Below are 18,527 nucleotides of genomic sequence, written 5' to 3'. Positions count from 1 at the left end.
CGCTGCTTCCGCCAGCGATATTTGGGGGGCAGAGACCCCACGGAGGCCAATGTGAGGGTGAGAGACCCCTCCCCAAATCCCCAAGACCCCCCAAAATCACCCCAAAAAAACCCGGAATTTTCTGGGCTTCCTGGGACCCCCAAAACCCCTCAAAATCACCCCAAAACGCCCCAAATTTCCCTGAGCCACTGCTTCCGACAGCGATATTTGGGGGGCAGAGACCCCACCGAGGCCAATGTGAGGGTGAGAGACCCCTCCCCAAATGCCCGAGACCCCCTGGAATCACCCCAAAAAAACCCGGAGTTCCCAGGGTTTCCCAAGACCCCAAAATTCCCCAAAATCACCCCAAAATCACCCCTGAGCCGCTGCTTCTGTCAGTGGTATCTGGGGGGCAGAGACCCCACCGAGGCCAACGTGAGGGTGAGAGACCCCTCCCCAAATCCCCCGGACCCCCCGGAATCACCCCAAAAAAACCCGGAATTTTCTGGGCTTCCTGGGACCCCCAAAACCCCACAAAATCACCCCAAAATCGCCCCAAATTTCCCTGAGTTGCTGCTTCTGTCGGTGTTATTTGGGGGGCAGAGACCCCACCGAGGCCAATGTGAGGGTGAGAGACCCCTCCCCAAATCCCCGGGACCCCCAAAAATCACCCCAAAAAAACCCGGAATTCCCTGGGTTTCCTGAGACCCCAAAATTTCCTGAAATTGCCCCAAAATCCTCCCTGAGCCGCTGCTTCTGTCTGAGTAATTTGGGGGGCAGAGACCCCTACGGATGCCAATGTGAGGGTGAGAGACCCCTCCCCAAATCCCTGAGACCCCCAAAATCACCCCAAAAAAACCCGGAGTTCCCTGGGTTTCCTGGGACCCCAAAACCCCACAAAATCACCCCAAAATTGCCCCAAATTTCCCTGAGTCACTGCTTCCATCAGCGATATCTGGGGGGCAGAGACCCCACCGAGGCCAATGTGAGGGTGAGAGACCCCTCCCCAAATCCCTGAGACCCCCCAGAATCACCCCAAAAAAACCCGGAGTTCCCTGGGCTTCCCAAGACCCCAAAACTTCCTAAAATTGCCCCAAAACGCCCCAAATTTCCCTGAGTTGCTGCTTCCACCAGCGATATCTGGGGGGCAGAGACCCCACGGAGGCCAATGTGAGGGTGAGAGACCCCTCCCCAAATACCCGAGACCCCCCGGAATCACCCCAAAAAAACCCGGAGCTCCCTGAGCTTTATGGACCCCAAAATTCCCTGAAATTGCCCCAAAATCCTCCCTGAGCTGCTGCTTCTGTCTGAGTAATTTGGGGGGCAGAGACCCCACAGAAGGCAATGTGAGGGTGAGAGACCCCTCCCCAAATCCCTGAGACCCCCCAGAATCACCCCAAAAAAAACCGGAATTTTCTGGGCTTCCTGGGACCCCAAAACCCCTCAAAATCACCCCAAAACGCCCCAGATTTCCCTGAGCCGCTGCTTCTGTCTGAGTAATTTGGGGGGCAGAGACCCCACGGAGGCCAATGTGAGGGTGAGAGACCCCTCCCCAAATCCCTGAGAGACCCCAAAATCACCCCAAAATCACCCAGAGCTCCCTGAGCTTTATGGACCCCAAAACTCCCCAAAATCGCCCCAAAATCCTTCTAATTCACCCCAAAATCCTCCTGAATTCCCTGAGCCTCCTGAGACCCCCAAATCCCCCCTGAGACCCCCCCAGGACCCCCCTGAGACCCCCCCAGGACCCCCCAATTTCTGACGGAGCCCCCTCCCCAGGCGGCCACGCACAACCTGATCATGGGGCTGGAGGGGTTCATCCGCGAGAGCTTCGTGAGTGGGGGGCTTTGGGGGGCTTTGGGGAGGTTTTGGGGGGTCCTGGGGGGGTTTTGGGGGGTCCTGGGGGGGCTCTGAGGGGTCCTGGGGGGTTTTGGGGAGGTTTTGGGGAGGTTTTGGGGGGATTTTGGGGAATTTTGGGGGGATTTTGGGGGGTTTTGGGGAGGATCTGGGGGGGTTTTGGGGAGGTTTTGGGGGTCCCTGGGAGGGTCTTGGGGGGATCCTGATGGGTCTGGGGGCTCTGGGGATGCCCGGGGGGGGGTTCAGGGGGGTTTTTGGGGTCTGGGGGCTCTGTGAGGGGTCTGGGGGGGTTCAGGGGGGTCTCAGAGACCCCTCCCCAATTCCAGGCCGGGGTCAGGGTGGCCGATGGCGTGGACATCACCCGATCCAATGTGGGGTTTGGGGGGATTTGGGGGGATTTTGGGTCTGGGGGCTCTATGAGGGGTCCGGGCAGTTCAGGGGGGGTTCATGGGGGTCTCAGAGACCCCTCCCCAATTGCAGGCCGGGGTCAGGGTGGCCGATGGCGTGGACATCACCCGCACCAACGTGGAGTTCCTGCGCGAGCAGTTCAACCGCATCGCGCTGCACGTGCTGCGCTGCCAGGGTACCCAAATTGGGGAGGGGGCTTCGGGGGTCCCGGGGGGGTTTGGGGGGGTTTGGGGGGCTGGGGGGTTCTGGGGAGATTGAGGGGTCCCGGGTGTTGCCTGAGGGGGATTTTGAGGGGCTTCTGGGGGGCACCTTGGGGGGGTCTTTGGGGTCTCTGGGGGGACCCCCACCCACATTTCCCCCCTCCCCACTTTGGGGTCTGGGGTCTTTGGGGGTCCCTGATAGCCCTGGGGGTCTTTGAGGGGGTCCCGGGGGGTTTTTGAGGGGGTCCCTGGGGGTCTCTGTGATTATGAGGAGGGGTCTCTGGGGGTTTCTGGGTGTTTTTGGGGGGTCCCTGGGGGTCTCTGGGGGTTCTTGAGGGTCCCTGTGATTATGGGGAGGGGTCTCTGAGGGTTCTTGAGGGTCACTGTGATTATGGGGAGGGGTCTCTGGGTGTTTTTAGGGGGTCTCGGGGGATTTTTGGGGGTCCCTGTGATTATGGGGAGGGGTCCCTGGGGGTCTCTGGGTGTTTTTGGGGGTCCCTGAGGGTCCCTGTGATTATGGGGAGGGGTCCCTGGGGATCCCTGTGATTATGGGGAGGGGTCTCTGGGGGTCTCTGGGTGTTTCTGGGGGGTCTCTGGGGATCCCTGTGATTATGGGCAGGGGTCTCTGGGGGTCTCTGGGTGTTTTTGGGGGGTCCCTGGGGGTCTCAGGGTGTTTTTGGGGGTCCCTGTGATTATGAGGAGGGGTCTCTGGGGGTCTCTGGGTGTTTTTGGGGGGTCTCTGGGGGTCTCTGTGATTATGGGGAGGGGTCTCTGGGGGTCTCTGACGCCCCCTCCCCATTTACAGACGGCTCCTTTGGCCCGCGTTTGCTGGAGCTCTGCAATCGGGGCCTGTTCGAGTGCCTGGCGCTGAACCTGCACTGCCTGCGGGGGGAGCGGGGGGCGCTGGGGGCGCTGATCAGCGACCGCATCGTGAGTGCGACCCCAGACCCAAATCGGGGACCCCAGACCCAAATAACCCCCCCTGAACAATGGGGGGAAATCACAGGAACCCCCAGACCCAAATAACCCCCATTGATCCACGGGCACTGCCTGCGGGGGGAGCGGGGGGCGCTGGGGGCGCTGATCAGCGACCGCATCGTGAGTGGGACCGCAGACCCAAATCGGGGACCCCCCCAGACCCAAATAACCCCCCTGAGCCACCCTGGGGGGCTCACAGAGACCCCAGACCCAAATAACCCCCATTGATCCATGGGGGAAATCACAGGAACCCCCAGACCCAAATAACCCCCATTGATCCACGGGCACTGCCAGCGGGGGGCGCTGATCAGCGACCGCATTGTGAGTGAGACCCCAGACCCAAATCGGGGACCCCAGACCCAAATCGGGGACCCCAGACCCAAATAACCCCCCCTGAACAATGGGGGGATCACAGGGATCCCCTGATCCACGGGCATTGCCTGAGAGGGCGCTGATCAGCGACCGCATCGTGATTGAGACCCCAGACCCAAATAAACCCCCTGAGCCATCCTGGGGGGCTCACAGAGACCCCAGACCCAAATAACCCCCCCTGTGACCCATGGGGGAATCACAGGGATCCCCTGATCCACGGGCATTGCCAGCAGGGGGCGCTGATCAGCGACCGCATCGTGAGACCCCAGACCCAAATCGGGGACCCCAGACCCAAATCACCCCCCCTGAACAATGGGGGGAAATCACAGGAACCCCCAGACCCAAATAACCCCCATTGATCCACGGGCACTGCCTGTGGGGGGCGCTGATCAGCGACCGCATCGTGAGTGGGACCCCAGACCCAAATCGGGGGGGTATCTGGGGGTCTCTGGGTGCCCCCTGACCCCAATTTTCGCCCCTTTTTGCCCCCCCAGCACTGTTTATCAGCCGACGTCCCCCACTCCCTCGTGGGGTATTTGGGGTCCCCTGACTCCCTTTTGCCCCCAGACCCACATTTGTGATATTTGGGGTTATTTGGGGGTATTTTGGGGTATCCTGACCCCATTTTCACCCCATTTTCCCCCCCAGCGCCGTCTCTCGGCCGACGTCCCCCCCTCCCTCGTTGGTTGGCTCACGGCCGTGGTCAGGCTGGGACCCCAGACCCAAATTGGGGTATTTTGGGGTATCCTGACCCCCATTTTCACCCCATTTTTCCCCCCAGAGACGCTTATCGGCCGATGTCCCCCCCCTCCCTCGTTGGTTGGCTCACGGCCGTGGTCGGGCTGGGACCCCAGACCCACATTAGGGATATTTTGGGGTATCCTGACCCCCATTTTTCCCCCCAGAGACGCTTATCAGCCGACGTGCCCCCCTCCCTGGTTGGTTGGCTCACGGCCGTGGTCGGGCTGGGACCCCAGACCCACATTAGGGATATCTGGGGGGTATTTTGGGGTATCCTGACCCCCATTTTTTCCCCCCAGCGCCGTCTCTCGGCCGATGTCCCCCCCCTCCCTGGTGGGGTATTTGGGGTCCCCTGACTCCCCTGTGCCCCCAGACCCACATTTGTGATATTTGGGGGTATTTAGGGGGTATTTTGGGGTATCCTGACCCCCATTTTTCCCCCCAGCGCCGTCTCTCGGCCGACGTGCCCCCCTCCCTCGTTGGTTGGCTCACGGCCGTGGTCGGGCTGGGACCCCAGACCCACATTAGGGATATTTGGGGGTATTTAGGAGTTATTTTGGGGGTATTTTGGGGTATCCTGACCCCCATTTTCCCCCATTTTCCCCCCCAGCGCCGTCTCTCGGCCGATGTCCCCCCGTCCCTCGTGGGTTGGCTCACAGCCGTGGTCGGGCTGGGACCCCAGACCCACATTAGGGATATCTGGGGGGTATTTTAGGGTATCCTGACCCCCATTTTCCCCCCAGCGCCGTCTCTCGGCCGACGTCCCCCCCTCCCTGGTTGGTTGGCTCACGGCCGTGGTCGGGCTGTGCCCCCAGACCCAAATTGGGGTATTTTGGGGTATCCTGACCCCCATTTTTTCCCCCAGAGACGTTTATCAGCCGACGTCCCGCCCTCCCTGGTTGGTTGGCTCACGGCCGTGGTCGGGCTGGGACCCCAGACCCACATTAGGGATATTTTGGGGTATCCTGACCCCCATTTTCACCCCATTTTTCCCCCCAGCGCCGTCTCTCGGCCGATGTCCCCCCGTCCCTGGTTGGTTGGCTCACGGCCGTGGTCGGGCTGGGACCCCAGACCCACATTAGGGTTATTTGGGAGTATTTAGGGGGTATTTAGGGGGTATTTTGGGGTATCCTGACCCCCATTTTTCCCCCCAGAGACGCTTATCAGCCGATGTCCCCCCCGTCCCTCGTTGGTTGGCTCACGGCCGTGGTCGGGCTGGGACCCCAGACCCACATTAGGGATATTTGGGGGTATCCTGACCCCCATCTTCACCCCATTTTCCCCCGTTTTTCCCCCCCAGCGCCGTCTCTCGGCCGACATGCCCCCCTCCCTCGTGGGGTATTTGGGGTCCCCTGACTCCCCTGTGCCCCCAGACCCACATTTGTGATATTTGGGGGTATTTTGGGGTATCCTGACCCCCGTTTTTCCCCCCAGCGCCGTCTCTCGGCCGATGTCCCCCCCTCCCTGGTTGGTTGGCTCACAGCCGTGGTCGGGCTGGGACCCCAGACCCACATTAGGGTTATTTTGGGGTATCCTGACCCCCATTTCTGCCCCCCAGCGCCGTCTCTCGGCCGATGTTCCCCCCTCCCTGGTTGGTTGGCTCACGGCCGTGGTCGGGCTGGGACCCCAGACCCACATTAGGGATATTTTGGGGTATCCTGACCCCCATTTTTCCCCCCAGAGACGCTTATCAGCCGATGTCCCCCCCTCCCTGGTCGGTTGGCTCACGGCCGTGGTTGGGCTGCGCCTCCAGGCCGTGCTGGAGCAAATGCCCGTGACCCCCGAGCAGGTGCTGCCCTACGTGAGGCACCTGGGGGAGCCCCCCGAGCCCCCCCCCAGCCGGCAGGTGAGCGGGACCCCTCCCCAAAATAACCCCGAACCCGGCAGGTGAGCGGGACCCCTCCCCAAAACAACCCCGAACCCGGCAGGTGAGAGAGACCCTTCCCCAAAATAACCCCGAACCCAGCAGGTGAGCGGGACCCCTCCCCAAAATATCCCTGAACTCGGCAGGTGAGCGGGACCCCTCCCCAAAATATCCCTATGACCCCAGAGAACCCCCAGCCCCGATAACTGAGTGCAGACCCCTCCCCAAAATATCCCTGAACCCGGCAGGTGAGAGAGACCCCTCCCCAAAATAACCCCGAACCCGGCAGGTGAGCGGGACCCCTCCCCAAAACAACCCCGAACCCGGGAGGTGAGAGAGACCCCTCCCCAAAATAACCCTGAACCCGGCAGGTGAGCGGGACCCCTCCTCAAAATAACCCTGTGCCCCCCAGAGAACCCCCAGCCCCGATAACTGAGTGCAGACCCCTCCCCAAAACAACCCCGAACCCGGCAGGTGAGCGAGACCCCTCCCCAAAATATCCCTGTGCCCCCCAGAGAACCCCCAGCTCCAATAACTGAGTGCAGACCCCTCCCCAAAATATCCCTGAACCCGGCAGGTGAGCGGGACCCCTCCCCAAAATATCCCTGAACCCGGCAGGTGAGAGAGACCCCTCCCCAAAATATCCCTGAACCCGGCAGGTGAGCGGGACCCCTCCCCAGAATAACCCTGAACCCGGCAGGTGAGAGAGACCCCTCCCCAAAATATCCCTGAACCCGGCAGGTGAGCCGGGACCCCTCCCCAAATATCCCTGTGACCCCCAGAGAACCCCCAGCCCCGGTAACTGAGTGCAGACCCCTCCCCAAAATATCCCTGAACCCGGCAGGTGAGCGGGACCCCTCCCCAGAATAACCCTGAACCCGGCAGGTGAGCGGGACCCCTCCCCAAAATAATCCCGAACCTGGCAGGTGAGCGGGACCCCTCCCCAAATATCCCTGTGACCCCCAGAGAACCCCCAGCCCCGGTAACTGAGTGCAGACCCCTCCCCAAAATATCCCTGAACCCGGCAGGTGAGCGGGACCCCTCCCCAGAATAACCCTGAACCCGGCAGGTGAGCGGGACCCCTCCCCAAAATATCCCTGTGCCCCCCAGAGAACCCCCAGCCCCGATAACTGAGTGCAGACCCCTCCCAAAACAACCCCGAACCCGGCAGGGGAGCAGGACCCCTCCCCAAAACAACCCTGAACTCGGGAGGTGAGCGGGACCCCTCCCCAAAATAATCCCGAACCCGGCAGGTGAGAGAGACCCCTCCCCAAAATAACCCTGAACCCGGCAGGTGAGCGGGACCCCTCCCCAAAATAACCCCGAACCCGGGAGGTGAGCGGGACCCCTCCCCAAAATAACCCCGAACCCGGGAGGTGAGCGGGACCCTCCCCAAAATAACCCTGTGACCCCAGAGAATGCCCAGCCCCGATAACTGAGTGCAGACCCCTCCCCAAAATAACCCTGGACCCGGCAGGTGAGCGGGACCCCTCCCCAAAATATCCCTGAACCCGGCAGGTGAGAGAGACCCCTCCCCAAAATAACCCCGAACCCGGGAGGGGAGCGGGACCCCTCCCAAAAATAACCCGGTGCCCCCAGAGAACGCCCAGCCCTGATAACTGAGTGCAGACCCCTCCCCAAAATAACCCCGAACCCGGCAGGTGAGCGGGACCCCTCCCCAAAATAACCCCGAACCCGGCAGGTGAGCGGGACCCCTCCCCAAAATAACCCTGAACCCGGGAGGTGAGAGAGACCCCTCCCCAAAATATCCCTGTGCCCCCAGAGTACCCCCAGCCCTGATAACTGAGTGCAGACCCCTCCCCAAAATAACCCCGAACCCAGCAGGTGAGCAGGACCCCTCCCCAAAATAATCCCAAACCCGGCAGGTGAGCGGGACCCCTCCCCAAAATATCCCTGTGACCCCAGAGAACCCCCAGCCCTGATAACTGAGTGCAGACCCCTCCCCAAAACAACCCCAAACCCGGCAGGGGAGCGGGACCCCCTCCCCAAAATAACCCTGAACCCGGCAGGTGAGCGGGACCCCTCCCCAAAATAATCCCGAACCCGGCAGGTGAGCGGGACCCCTCCCCAAAATATCCCTGTGACCCCAGAGAACGCCCAGCCCTGATAACTGAGTGCAGACCCCTCCCCAAAAATCCCTGAACTCCCCACAGGTGAGTGGGAACCCCCTCCTCAAAATCCCCCACAGCCCCGCCCACAGAGCCAAAGCCCCGCCCACAAATCCAGAGCTCCGCCCACAGAGCCCCCACCCCATCAGGCGAGCACAGCCCCGCCCACAGGCCACGCCCTCATAATAACCCCACCCCAGCTGTGACCCCACCCACTCACTGGCTCCACCCATTTACAAGCCGCACCCCCTCCAAACCGGCTCCACCCATCCATGAAGCCACACCCTCTCAATGTAAGACCTGCCCCTTTGCTAAGCTCCGCCCCTCTGGCCCCGCCCACAGGCACAGCCCGAGGAGCCAATGGAGGTGCAGGAGGCGGAGCCACCCCCGGACGACGCCCAGGTACAAAGGGGCGGGGCCTTACGCAGAGGGGGCGGGGCCTCCCAGGCAAAGAGGGCGTGACCTCCCCTGGAAAAGGGGCGGGGCCTCCTTTGCAAATGGGGTGGGGTCTCCCCCACAAAGAGAGGGGTGGGGTCTCTGCCAGGCCCCGCCCCCTCACAGCCCCGCCCCCATTGCAGAGGGAGGGGGCGGGGTCTCCCCCCCCCGCCACCACGGCCGAGGAGGCGCTGCCCCCCCCCCGAGAGCGACAGCGAGGCCTGGGCGGCGGCCGTGCCCCCGGTGAGTGACCCCTGACCCCTGGGTGACCCCTGCGTGACCTCTGTGTGTGTGTGACCTCCCCCATGACCCCCGTGTGACCCTGTGACCCCAGGAGTGGGTGCCCATCATCCGCAAGGACACCCTGGGTGTGACCCCCCCCGTGACCCCATGACCCCTGTGTGACCTCCTGTGACCCCTGCGTGACCCCCCCATGACCCCCGTGTGACCCCTGACCCCAGGAGTGGGTGCCCATCATCCGCGAGGACGCCCTGGGTGTGACCCCTGGTGTGTGTGACCCCGTGTGACCCTGTGACCCCTGTGTGACCCCATGACCCCTGTGTGACCCCTGTGTGACCCCCATGACCCCCGTGTGACCCCTGACCCCAGGAGTGGGTGCCCATCATCCGCGAGGACGCCCTGGGTGTGACCCCTGGTGTGTGTGACCCCATGACCCCTGTGTGACCCCGTGACCCCCCCATGACCCCCGTGTGACCCCTGACCCCAGGAGTGGGTGCCCATCATCCGCGAGGACGCCCTGGGTGTGACCCCTGGTGTGTGTGACCCCATGACCCCTGTGTGACCCCGTGACCCCCCCATGACCCCCGTGTGACCCCTGACCCCAGGAGTGGGTGCCCATCATCCGCGAGGACGCCCAGCGCCAGCGCAAGGCGAAGCCGCAGCCGCCCCTGAGCGACGCCTACCTGAGCGGGATGCCGGCCAAGCGGCGCAAGGTGAGTGACCGCTGAGTGACCACTGAGTGACCACTGATCACCCCTGAGTGACCACTGACCACCCCTGAGTGACCAATGAGTGACCACTGAGTGACCACTGACCGCCCCTGAGTGACCAATGAGTGACCACTGGGTGACCACTGACCACTGAGTGACCGCTGAGTGACCACAGTGACCACTGAGTGACCACTGAGTGACCAGTGAGTGACCACTGACCACCCCTGAGTGACCAGTGAGTGACCAGTGAGTGACCACTGGATGACCACTGACCACCCCTGAGTGACCCCTGAGTGACCACTGAGTGACCACTGACCACACTGACCACCCCTGAGTGACCACTGAGTGACCACTGACCACACTGACCACCCATGAGTGACCACTGAATAACCACATTGACCCCAGTGACCCAAGAATGACCTGAGTGACCACTGACCAGTGACTGAGCAGTGAGTGACCATCGAGTGACCAAAGTGACCATTCAGTAACTGCACTGACTGCAGTGACCACTGAGTGACCACTGGGTGACTGCACAGCCAGGACACGGTCACTGTATGCTGACCCCTGTGTGACCCCGTGACCCCTGCCTGACCCCGTGACCCCTGTGTGACCCCAGACGATGCAGGCCGAGCCCCCCGCGCTCTCATTGGCCGAGGCCGTGGGCAGGGCCGCTGTGACCCCTGTGTGACCCTGTGACCCCTGTGTGACCCCAGACGATGCAGGCCGAGCCCCCCGCGCTCTCATTGGCCGAGGCCGTGGGCAGGGCCGCCCGGGCCGCGGGGGCGCGAACGCTCGGGAGCCCCGAGAGCCTCGGGAGGGACCTGGGGGAGCTGCAGGAAGGGTACAGGCAGCAGGTAAAGGGTTAAAAATGGGTCTGGGGGCTTCAAATAGGGCTGGGGGCTGCCTGGGAATGGGGCTGGGGGCTCCAGGAGGGGTACAGGCAGCAGGTAAAGGGTTAAAAATGGGTCTGGGGGCTGGAAATGGGGCTGGGGGCTGCCTGGGAACGGGGTACAGGCAGCAGGTAAAGGGTTAAAAATGGGGCTGGGGGCTTCTAATGGGGCTGGGGGCTGCCTGGGAACAGGGCTGGGGCATGGGGAAACGGGGTACAGGCAGCAGGTAAAGGGTTAAAAATGGGTCTGGGGGCTTCAAACGGGGCTGGGGGCTGCCTGGGAATGGGGTACAGGCAGCAGGTAAAGGGTTAAATGGGGCTGGGGGCTGAAAATGGGGCTGGGGGCTTCTAATGGGGCTGGGGGCTTCAAATGGGGCTGGGAGCTGCCTGGGAATGGGGCTGGGGGCTGCCTGGGAACGGGGTACAGGCAGCAGGTAAAGGGTTAAATGGGGCTGGGGGCTTCAAACGGGGCTGGGGGCTGGAAATGGGGCTGGGGGCTGCCTGGGAACGGGGTACAGGCAGCAGGTAAAGGGTTAAATGGGGCTGGGGGCTGGAAATGGGGCTGGGGGCTTCTAATGGGGCTGGGGGCTGCCTGGGAATGGGGTACAGGCAGCAGATCAGGGGGAAATGGGTCTGGGGGCTTCAAATGGGGCTGGGGGCATCAAATTGGGGCTGGGGGCTGCCTGGGAATGGGGTACAGGCAGCAGGTGAGGGGGAAATGGGGCTGGGGACTTCAAACGGGGCTGGGGGCTGCCTGGGAATGGGGTACAGGCAGCAGGGAAAGGGTTAAATGGGTCTGGGGGCTTTAAATGGGGCTGGGGGCTGCCTGGGAACGGGGTACAGGCAGCAGGTAAAGGGTTAAATGGGGCTGGGGGCTTCTAATGGGGCTGGGGGCTTCAAATGGGGCTGGGGGCTGCCTGGGAACGGGGTACAGGCAGCAGATGAGGGTTAAATGGGGCTGGGGCCTGGAAATGGGTCTGGGGGAGATGGGGAAAACAGATCTAGGCACTTGGGGAAGCTCTGGGGGGCTCACACAATACTGGGGAGGGGTCTCTGCCCGTGTCCCTTGGAAGCTGCTGTGGTGGGAGGGGCGTTGGGCGTGTCCCAGCCCCATTTGCCCCGCCCACCCCGGTTTAACCCCACCTCCCCCGGTTTAACCCCGCTCCCTGGTTTAATTTACCCCGCCCCCCGGTTTAACCCCGCCCCCCCGGTTTAACCCCGCCCCCCCGGTTTAACCCCGCCCACCCCGGTTTAACCCCGCCCCCTCGGTTTAAACCCCGCCCCCCGGTTTAACCCCTCCCTCTCCCCAGCTCCAGGCCGACCTCCAGCGCCGCCTCGTGGCCGACCCCGATTTCAGCCCCGGCCGCTTCCCCAACGCCCACCGGGCCTTCGGGGAGCCCCTCCCCCACCCCCGCGACCCCTCCCCACCTCCCCCTCCCCCCCCCCCAATAACCCATCCACGATCAATAATAATAAACCAGGCCCCGCCCCCGGCCACGCCCACTGGGGCCCTGCTGCTGCTGCTGCTCCGCCTTTATTTCATTTCCGTTTCCCTTTTTTGGCTCGTTTGCGTCAATCCCGACGGGGCGGGGGAGGGGCGGCACCGGCGGCCCCGCCCCCCCCCCCACCCGCATAAATACCGGGGGGGGGGTGGGGGAGGGGTCACTGGGGGGGGGGTCCTGGGGGGGGGGGCCCCAAGCGCCCGGGGGGGCGGCGGGGAGGGGGGGGAGGGGCCGAGGAGGAGGAGGAGGAAGGTGGGGGAGGGGCCCCGGGGGGAGGGGGCGGCTCAGGGGGGCGGGGCCCGCGCGGAGGGGGCGGGGCGAAGGCCCGGGTGGGCGGGGCCAGGAGGCGGCCCAGCGGCAGGAGGGGGAGGGGCGGAGCCGGGGGGGCCCCGAAGTTGACGACGGGGGGAGGGGGAGGGGCCGGAACCGGGGGGGGCTCCACCAACGGCAGCAGCATCTGGGGGGGGAGGGGAGAGAGAGAGAAACGGGGTCAGGGGGCGGGGCCGGGGACAGCGGAGGGCGGGGCTTGGGTGACGGCGGGATCACCCCAGTCCAAGCCCCGCCTATGTCAGGATAAGCCCCGCCCAGGTGAGGGTGGAGTCAACCCAAGCAGGTTTTAGCCCCACCCATCCATGCCCAAATATGGTTTAGCCCCACCCACCTGCGGCCATGTGTGGTTTAGCCCCGCCCAACTGAACCCAGGTGGTTTAGCCCCGCCCACCTGTGTCCATGTGATTTAGCCCCACCCAGTTTCTTTTAGCCCTGCCCAATTGAACCCAGGTGGTTTAGCCCCGCCCACCTGTGCTTGGCCCCGCCCTCACCTGCTGGAAGCTGCTCTGGCCCTGCCCATAGAACTCCGAGGGCGGGGTCAGCTCCTGCCGCACCTGCGGGGGGAATGGGAGGGGGCGTGGCCGCGTTAGCCCCGCCCATCCCCGCCCCGCCCCCGCCCCCCCTGGCCCCGCCCACTCACCTGCAGCACGGGGGGGGGGTCGGGGCAGAAGGGGCCGTACAGGAAGGGGGGGGGGCGGGTACAGGACCCCCCCCCGCCCCCCCCAGCTTGGCCAGCTCGGGGCCCCCCCCCAGGAAATCCACGAAGGGGCCCTTGAGGGGGGGGAGGGGCAGCCCCGCCCCCGCCACCAGCACCGGCCTGGGGGGAGGGGACAAACGGGGGGAGGGGTCAGGGGGGGGCTGAGAAACGGGTGAGACCCCACTGACCCCAGGTAATGACCCCACTGACCCCGGGTGTGACCTCATTGACCCTGGGTGTGACCCCACTGACCCCCCGACCTAGGTGAGACCCCACTGACCCCGGGTGTGACCCCAGGTGTGACCCCATTGACCCCAGGTGTGACCCCCTGACCCCAGGTGTGACCCCATTGACCCCCCCTTGACCCTGGGTGTGACCCCACTGACCCCAGGTGTGACCCCACTGACCCCAGGTGTGCCCCCTGACCCCAGGTGTGCTCCCCACAGGTGACCCCCCAGGTGTGAGTGCCCCCACTCGAACCCAGGTGTGACCCCCTGACCCCAAGTGTGCCCCCTGACCCCAGGTGACCCCCCAGATGAGGTGCCCCTCCCCCCCAGGTGTGTTTTCCCCAGGTGTGCCCCCCAATTTCAGGTGTGACCCCTGACCCCGTGTGCCCTCCCCCCAGGTGTGTTGCCCCTCCCCCCCCCAGGTGTGTTGCCCCTCCCCCCCAGGTGTGTTACCCCTCCCCCCCAGCTGTGTTCCCCCTCCCCCCCAGGTGTGCATCCCCTCCCCCCCCAGGTGTTCAGCCCCTCCCCCTCCCCCTCCCCTCCCCAGGTGTGTTTCCGGTACCTGTACGGGGTCACCGAGGGGGTCCCCGCTCTGAAGCCGCCCGGGGGGGGCTCCACGGACGGGGGGGGGCACCTGGGGGGGGGCACAATTTTGGGGAGGGGTCAGACCCACAGAGACCCCCCAGGACCCCCCCCAAAAACCCCCAGACCCAAAACACACCTGGGGGGGGGGTCACCCAGGAACCCCCTAGGAGCCCCCAGACCCCTCCCCAAACACCCCCAGACCCCCCAAACACCCCCAGACCCAAAACTCTCACCCCCCCAGACCCCTCCCCAAATCCCCCCAGACCCCCCCCCAGCCCCCCATCCCCCCCCAGCCCCTCCCCCCGTACCTGCCCGCTGGCCCCGCCCCCCCCGTAGCACACCTCGGGGTGGGGGAGGGGCTGGCGCTGCCCCCCCCCCGCCCCCCCGGGGGGGTCTCTGGGGGTCCCTTTGGGCTCGGGGGGGATCCCGGGGGGGTTCGGGGGGGGCTCGGGACCCCCCCCGCGGCAGCAGCTCCCAATCGCGGGGGGCGGCGCTGAGCTGGGGGGGGGGACGGAGTGAGAGACCCCCAAATACTGACCCAAAATCTGACCCCTGACCCCAAATGCTGACCCCAGCCCCAAATCTTAAACGGAGTGAGAGACCCCCAAAAACTGACCCCTGACCCAAATCTTAAACGGAGTGAGAGACCCCCAAATACTGACCCAAATAATGACCCCTGACCCAAATAATGACCCCTGACCCCAAATCCTGACCCCTGACCCAAATACTGACCCCAGCCCCAAATCCTGACCCCTGACCCAAATCTTAAACGGAGTGAGAGACCCCCAAATACTGACCCCCAAAAACTGACCCCTGACCCAAATCCTGACCCCTGACCCCTGACCCAAATAATGACCCCTGACCCAAATCTTAAACAGAGTGAGAGACCCCCAAACCCTGACCCAAAAACACTGACCCCTGACCCAAATAATGACCCCTGACCCAAATCTTAAACGGAGTGAGAGACCCCCAAATCCTGACCCAAAATCTGACCCCTGACCCCAAAACCTGACCCCAAATCTTAAATGGAGTGAGAGACCCCCAAATCCTGACCCCGACCCCTGACCCAAATAATGACCCCTGATCCTCCAATCCTGACCCCAGCCCCAAAACCTGACCCCTGACCTGAACCCCAACCCCAGCCCCAAATCCTGACCCCAAATTCCGACCCCTGACCCCAAATCTTAAACAGAGACCCCCAAATCCCCGACCAAAAAACTCCGACCCCAGCCCCAAATCCCCAAATCCTGACCCCTGACCCCGCAACCCTGACCCCTGACCCCAAGCCCAAATCCTGACCCCAAATCCCAAAACGTGACCCCAAACGCAACCCCAAATCTCCAATTCTGATCCCAAATTCCCCAATCCCTCAGACAAAACCTGACCCCAAAACCCGACCCCAAATCCTGACCCCAAATCTCCAATCTGAACCCAAATCCTGACCCCAAATCTCCAATTCTAACCCCAAAGCCTGACCCCAAATCTCCAATTCTGAACCCAAACCTGACCCTAAATCTTGACCCCAAAACCCAAATCTTGACCCCAAAACTGAAACCATTCCTGACCTGAAACCCCCAATCTTGTCCCCATTTCTGACCCCAAATCCCAGGATTGACCCCAAACCCGACCCCCCAATCCGGCGCCCCCCAGACCCCAATTCAGCCCCCCCAGACCCAATCCCGCCCCCCCACCCCCCATTGCCCCGCCCCCTTACCGCGATGTCTCCGCCCCCGGGCGGGGGGAGGGGGCAGCGCCTCCTTCTGGCCCCGCCCCCTCTGCTCCCGGTCCCGCCCCCCCAGGCATCGCCGGCGGTGGGGGAGGGGCAGTGGGGGGGGCGGCTCCGCCCCCGCTGGGAGCGCTCGGTGCCGATTGGGCCGGGGGGGGGCGGGGGCCGGGGGCGGGGCCCCCAACACCTGCGGGGGGAGGGGCAACAGTGAGGGGGAGGGGCAGAATGTGAGGGGGTGGGCAAGAAATGGAGGGGCAACGGTGAGGGGGAGGGGCAACAGTGAGGGGGAGGGCAGGAAATGGGAGGAGGGACAAATGTGAGGGGGAGGAGCAAAGATGAGGGGGGAGGAGCCAAATATGAGGTGGGAGGGGCAAAGATGAGGGGGGAGGAGCCAAAGATGAGGGGGGAGGGGCAACAGTGAGGGGGAGGAGCAAAAAATCGAAGGGTTAAAAATGACGGGGGGGGGGGCAGAGAATGAAGGGGGAGGGGCGGAAAAGGAAATGGGGAATTTTTTTCCATTAAATTTTGGGGTTTTTGGGGTACCTGTGTGTCCGGGCGGGGGAGGGGCAGGGAATGAAATGGGGAATTTTTTTCCATTAAATTTTGGGGTTTTTGGGGTACCTGTGTGTCCGGGTGGGGGAGGGGCAGGCGGCCCCGCCCCTCGGGGGGTCCCGGCTGTTGTTGTTGTTGGGTGGGGGAGGGGCCCCGCTCCAGCCGGGGGGGGGGAGGGGGCTCCGGGCAGTGGGGGGCGGTCCCTGGGGCTCGCCCCCGCCCCCGCCCCGCCCCCATCAGGGGAGCTGCGCTGGCTGCAGGCGCCGGAGTCGCCACTGAGCTCCACGCCACTGTCCTATGGGGGGAATTGGGGTGAGAGACCCCCCCAGATATACCCAGAGACCCCCAGGGACCCCCACCCACCCCGCTGAGCTCCACACCACTGTCCTGGGGGAAAATGGGGGTGAGAGACCCCCCCAGGGACCCCCAGGAACACCCTGAGACCCCACCCAACCACGCCCACTGTCCCTATGGGGGGAAATGGGGTCAGAGACCCCCTGAGACCCCAGGGACAACCCACCCACCCCGCTCAGCTCCACGCCGCTGTCCTATGGGGAAATTGGGGTGAGAGACCCCCTGAGACACCCCCTGAGACACCCAAGGACCCCCACCCACGCCACTGTCCTGCGGGGAAATTGGGGTGAGAGACCCCCTGAGACCCCCCCAGATCCACAGAACCCCAACCCACACTGCTGTCCTGGAGAGAGAAAATGGGGGATCCGAGACCCCAAGGACCCCTCCAAAACCCCTCAAAGACCCCTCTAAACCTCATTGAGACCCCCAGGGACCCCCTCCCCCCATCCCAGACCCCTCCCCCCCCCACTGTCACCTCGGGGCTGGCGCTCTCCTCGAAGGGGGGGAGGGGCTCCAGCCAGGGCTGCCCCGGGGGGAGGGCTTGGGGGGGGCACCTGGGGGGGGAGGGGAGAGGGGAGGAGAAGGGAAAACCAGTGAGGACCAGTGACCCCCCGTGACCCCCAATGACCCCCGGTGACCCCCCCCAGTGACCCCAGTGACCCCCAGTGACCCCCGGTGACCCCCCCAGTAATGTCCAGTCCCCTCCCAGTCCCTCCCAGTACAAACCAGTGACCCCAAACCCCCCCTTTAACCCTTTCCCAGTCCCTTCCAGTCCATCCCAGTCCCTCCCAGTCCATCCCAGTGCCCCCCAGTCCCTCCCAGTTTATCTCAGTCCCCCCAAATCCCTCCCAGTCCCTCCAATCCCCTCCAGTTCCTCCCAGTTAATCCCAGTCCATCCCAGTTTATCCCAGTCCCTCCCAGTCCCTCCCAATCCCCTCCAGTTCCTCCCAGTTTATCCCAGTCCATCCCAGTTTGATCCCAGTCCCTCCCAGTCCATCCCAGTGCCCCCCATTGCACCCCATTCCCATCCCAGTTTGTCCCAGTCCATCCCAGTTTATCCCATTCCCGTCCCAGTCCCTCCCAGTTTGCCCCAGTCCATCCCAGTCCCCCCCCAGTCCGTCCCAGTCCATCCCAGTCCCCTCCCAGTTTACCCCAGTCCATCCCAATTTGATCCCAGTCCATCCCAGTTTATCCCATCCCCCTCCTAGTTTATCCCATTCCCGTCCCAGTCCATCCCAGTTTATCCCATTCCCATCCCATTCCGTCCCAGTCCCCCCATTGCCCCCAGTCCCCCCAGTCCCTCCATTTCCCCCCAGTCCCCCCAGTTTTGCCCCAGTTCCCCCCAGTGCCCCCCAGTCCATCCCAGTTTGCCCCAGTGCCTCCCATTGCCCCCAGTGCCCCCCATTCCCCTCCCAGTCCATCCCAGTCCCCCCAGTCCCCCCCAGTCCATCCCATTCCCCCCCATTGCCCCCAGTCCCCCCCATTCCCCTCCCAGTTTATCCCATTCCCATCCCATTCCCGTCCCAGTCCCCCCAGTCCCCCCAGTCCATCCCAGTCCCCCCCAGTCCGTCCCAGTTTACCCATTCCCCCCCCATTGCCCCCAGCGCCCCCCATTCCCATCCCAGTCCCCCCAGTCCATCCCAGTTCCCCCCATTCCTTACTGGTGGGCAGGTGGCTCCAGAGGGGGGTGGGGCTCAGCCCCCCCTGAGTCCTCCCCCGTGTCCCGGATGGGGGTCCCCAAAGCCCAGAGGG

The 18,527-nt window shown here is 64.0% G+C and overlaps 2 protein-coding genes across 2 annotated transcripts in view; one reads left to right on the top strand and one right to left on the bottom strand.

Moving 5' to 3' along the window:
* BAG6 (BAG cochaperone 6) overlaps window positions 1–12,703 on the top strand; it is a gene marked incomplete at its 5' end in the record, with an annotated part of 27,693 nt that extends 14,990 nt beyond the window's left edge. Inside the window, 10 exon segments of the mRNA XM_074529822.1 lie at window positions 1,759–1,812; window positions 2,317–2,419; window positions 3,250–3,374; window positions 6,217–6,381; window positions 8,871–8,930; window positions 9,107–9,156; window positions 9,158–9,206; window positions 9,809–9,916; window positions 10,627–10,767; window positions 12,113–12,703. Coding sequence (XP_074385923.1) covers window positions 1,759–1,812; window positions 2,317–2,419; window positions 3,250–3,374; window positions 6,217–6,381; window positions 8,871–8,930; window positions 9,107–9,156; window positions 9,158–9,206; window positions 9,809–9,916; window positions 10,627–10,767; window positions 12,113–12,703 — 1,446 coding nt within the window.
* LOC141725724 (uncharacterized) lies at window positions 12,625–18,527 on the bottom strand. The gene is made up of 9 exons (XM_074529758.1): window positions 18,437–18,527; window positions 17,251–17,329; window positions 16,491–16,716; window positions 15,858–16,056; window positions 14,452–14,641; window positions 14,121–14,192; window positions 13,275–13,451; window positions 13,126–13,188; window positions 12,625–12,761 (listed from the first exon to the last, which is right to left on the bottom strand). The coding sequence occupies exons 3-8, from the start codon at window positions 16,656–16,658 to the stop codon at window positions 13,173–13,175; spliced, it is 822 nt and encodes a 273-aa protein (XP_074385859.1). The 5' UTR covers window positions 16,659–16,716; window positions 17,251–17,329; window positions 18,437–18,527; the 3' UTR covers window positions 12,625–12,761; window positions 13,126–13,172.

This window comes from Zonotrichia albicollis, chromosome 31, assembly GCF_047830755.1.
Source record: "Zonotrichia albicollis isolate bZonAlb1 chromosome 31, bZonAlb1.hap1, whole genome shotgun sequence".
Taxonomy (NCBI): domain Eukaryota; kingdom Metazoa; phylum Chordata; class Aves; order Passeriformes; family Passerellidae; genus Zonotrichia; species Zonotrichia albicollis.
Note: the sequence above shows the minus strand (reverse complement) of the source record. Positions and strands in the feature narration are given on the sequence as shown.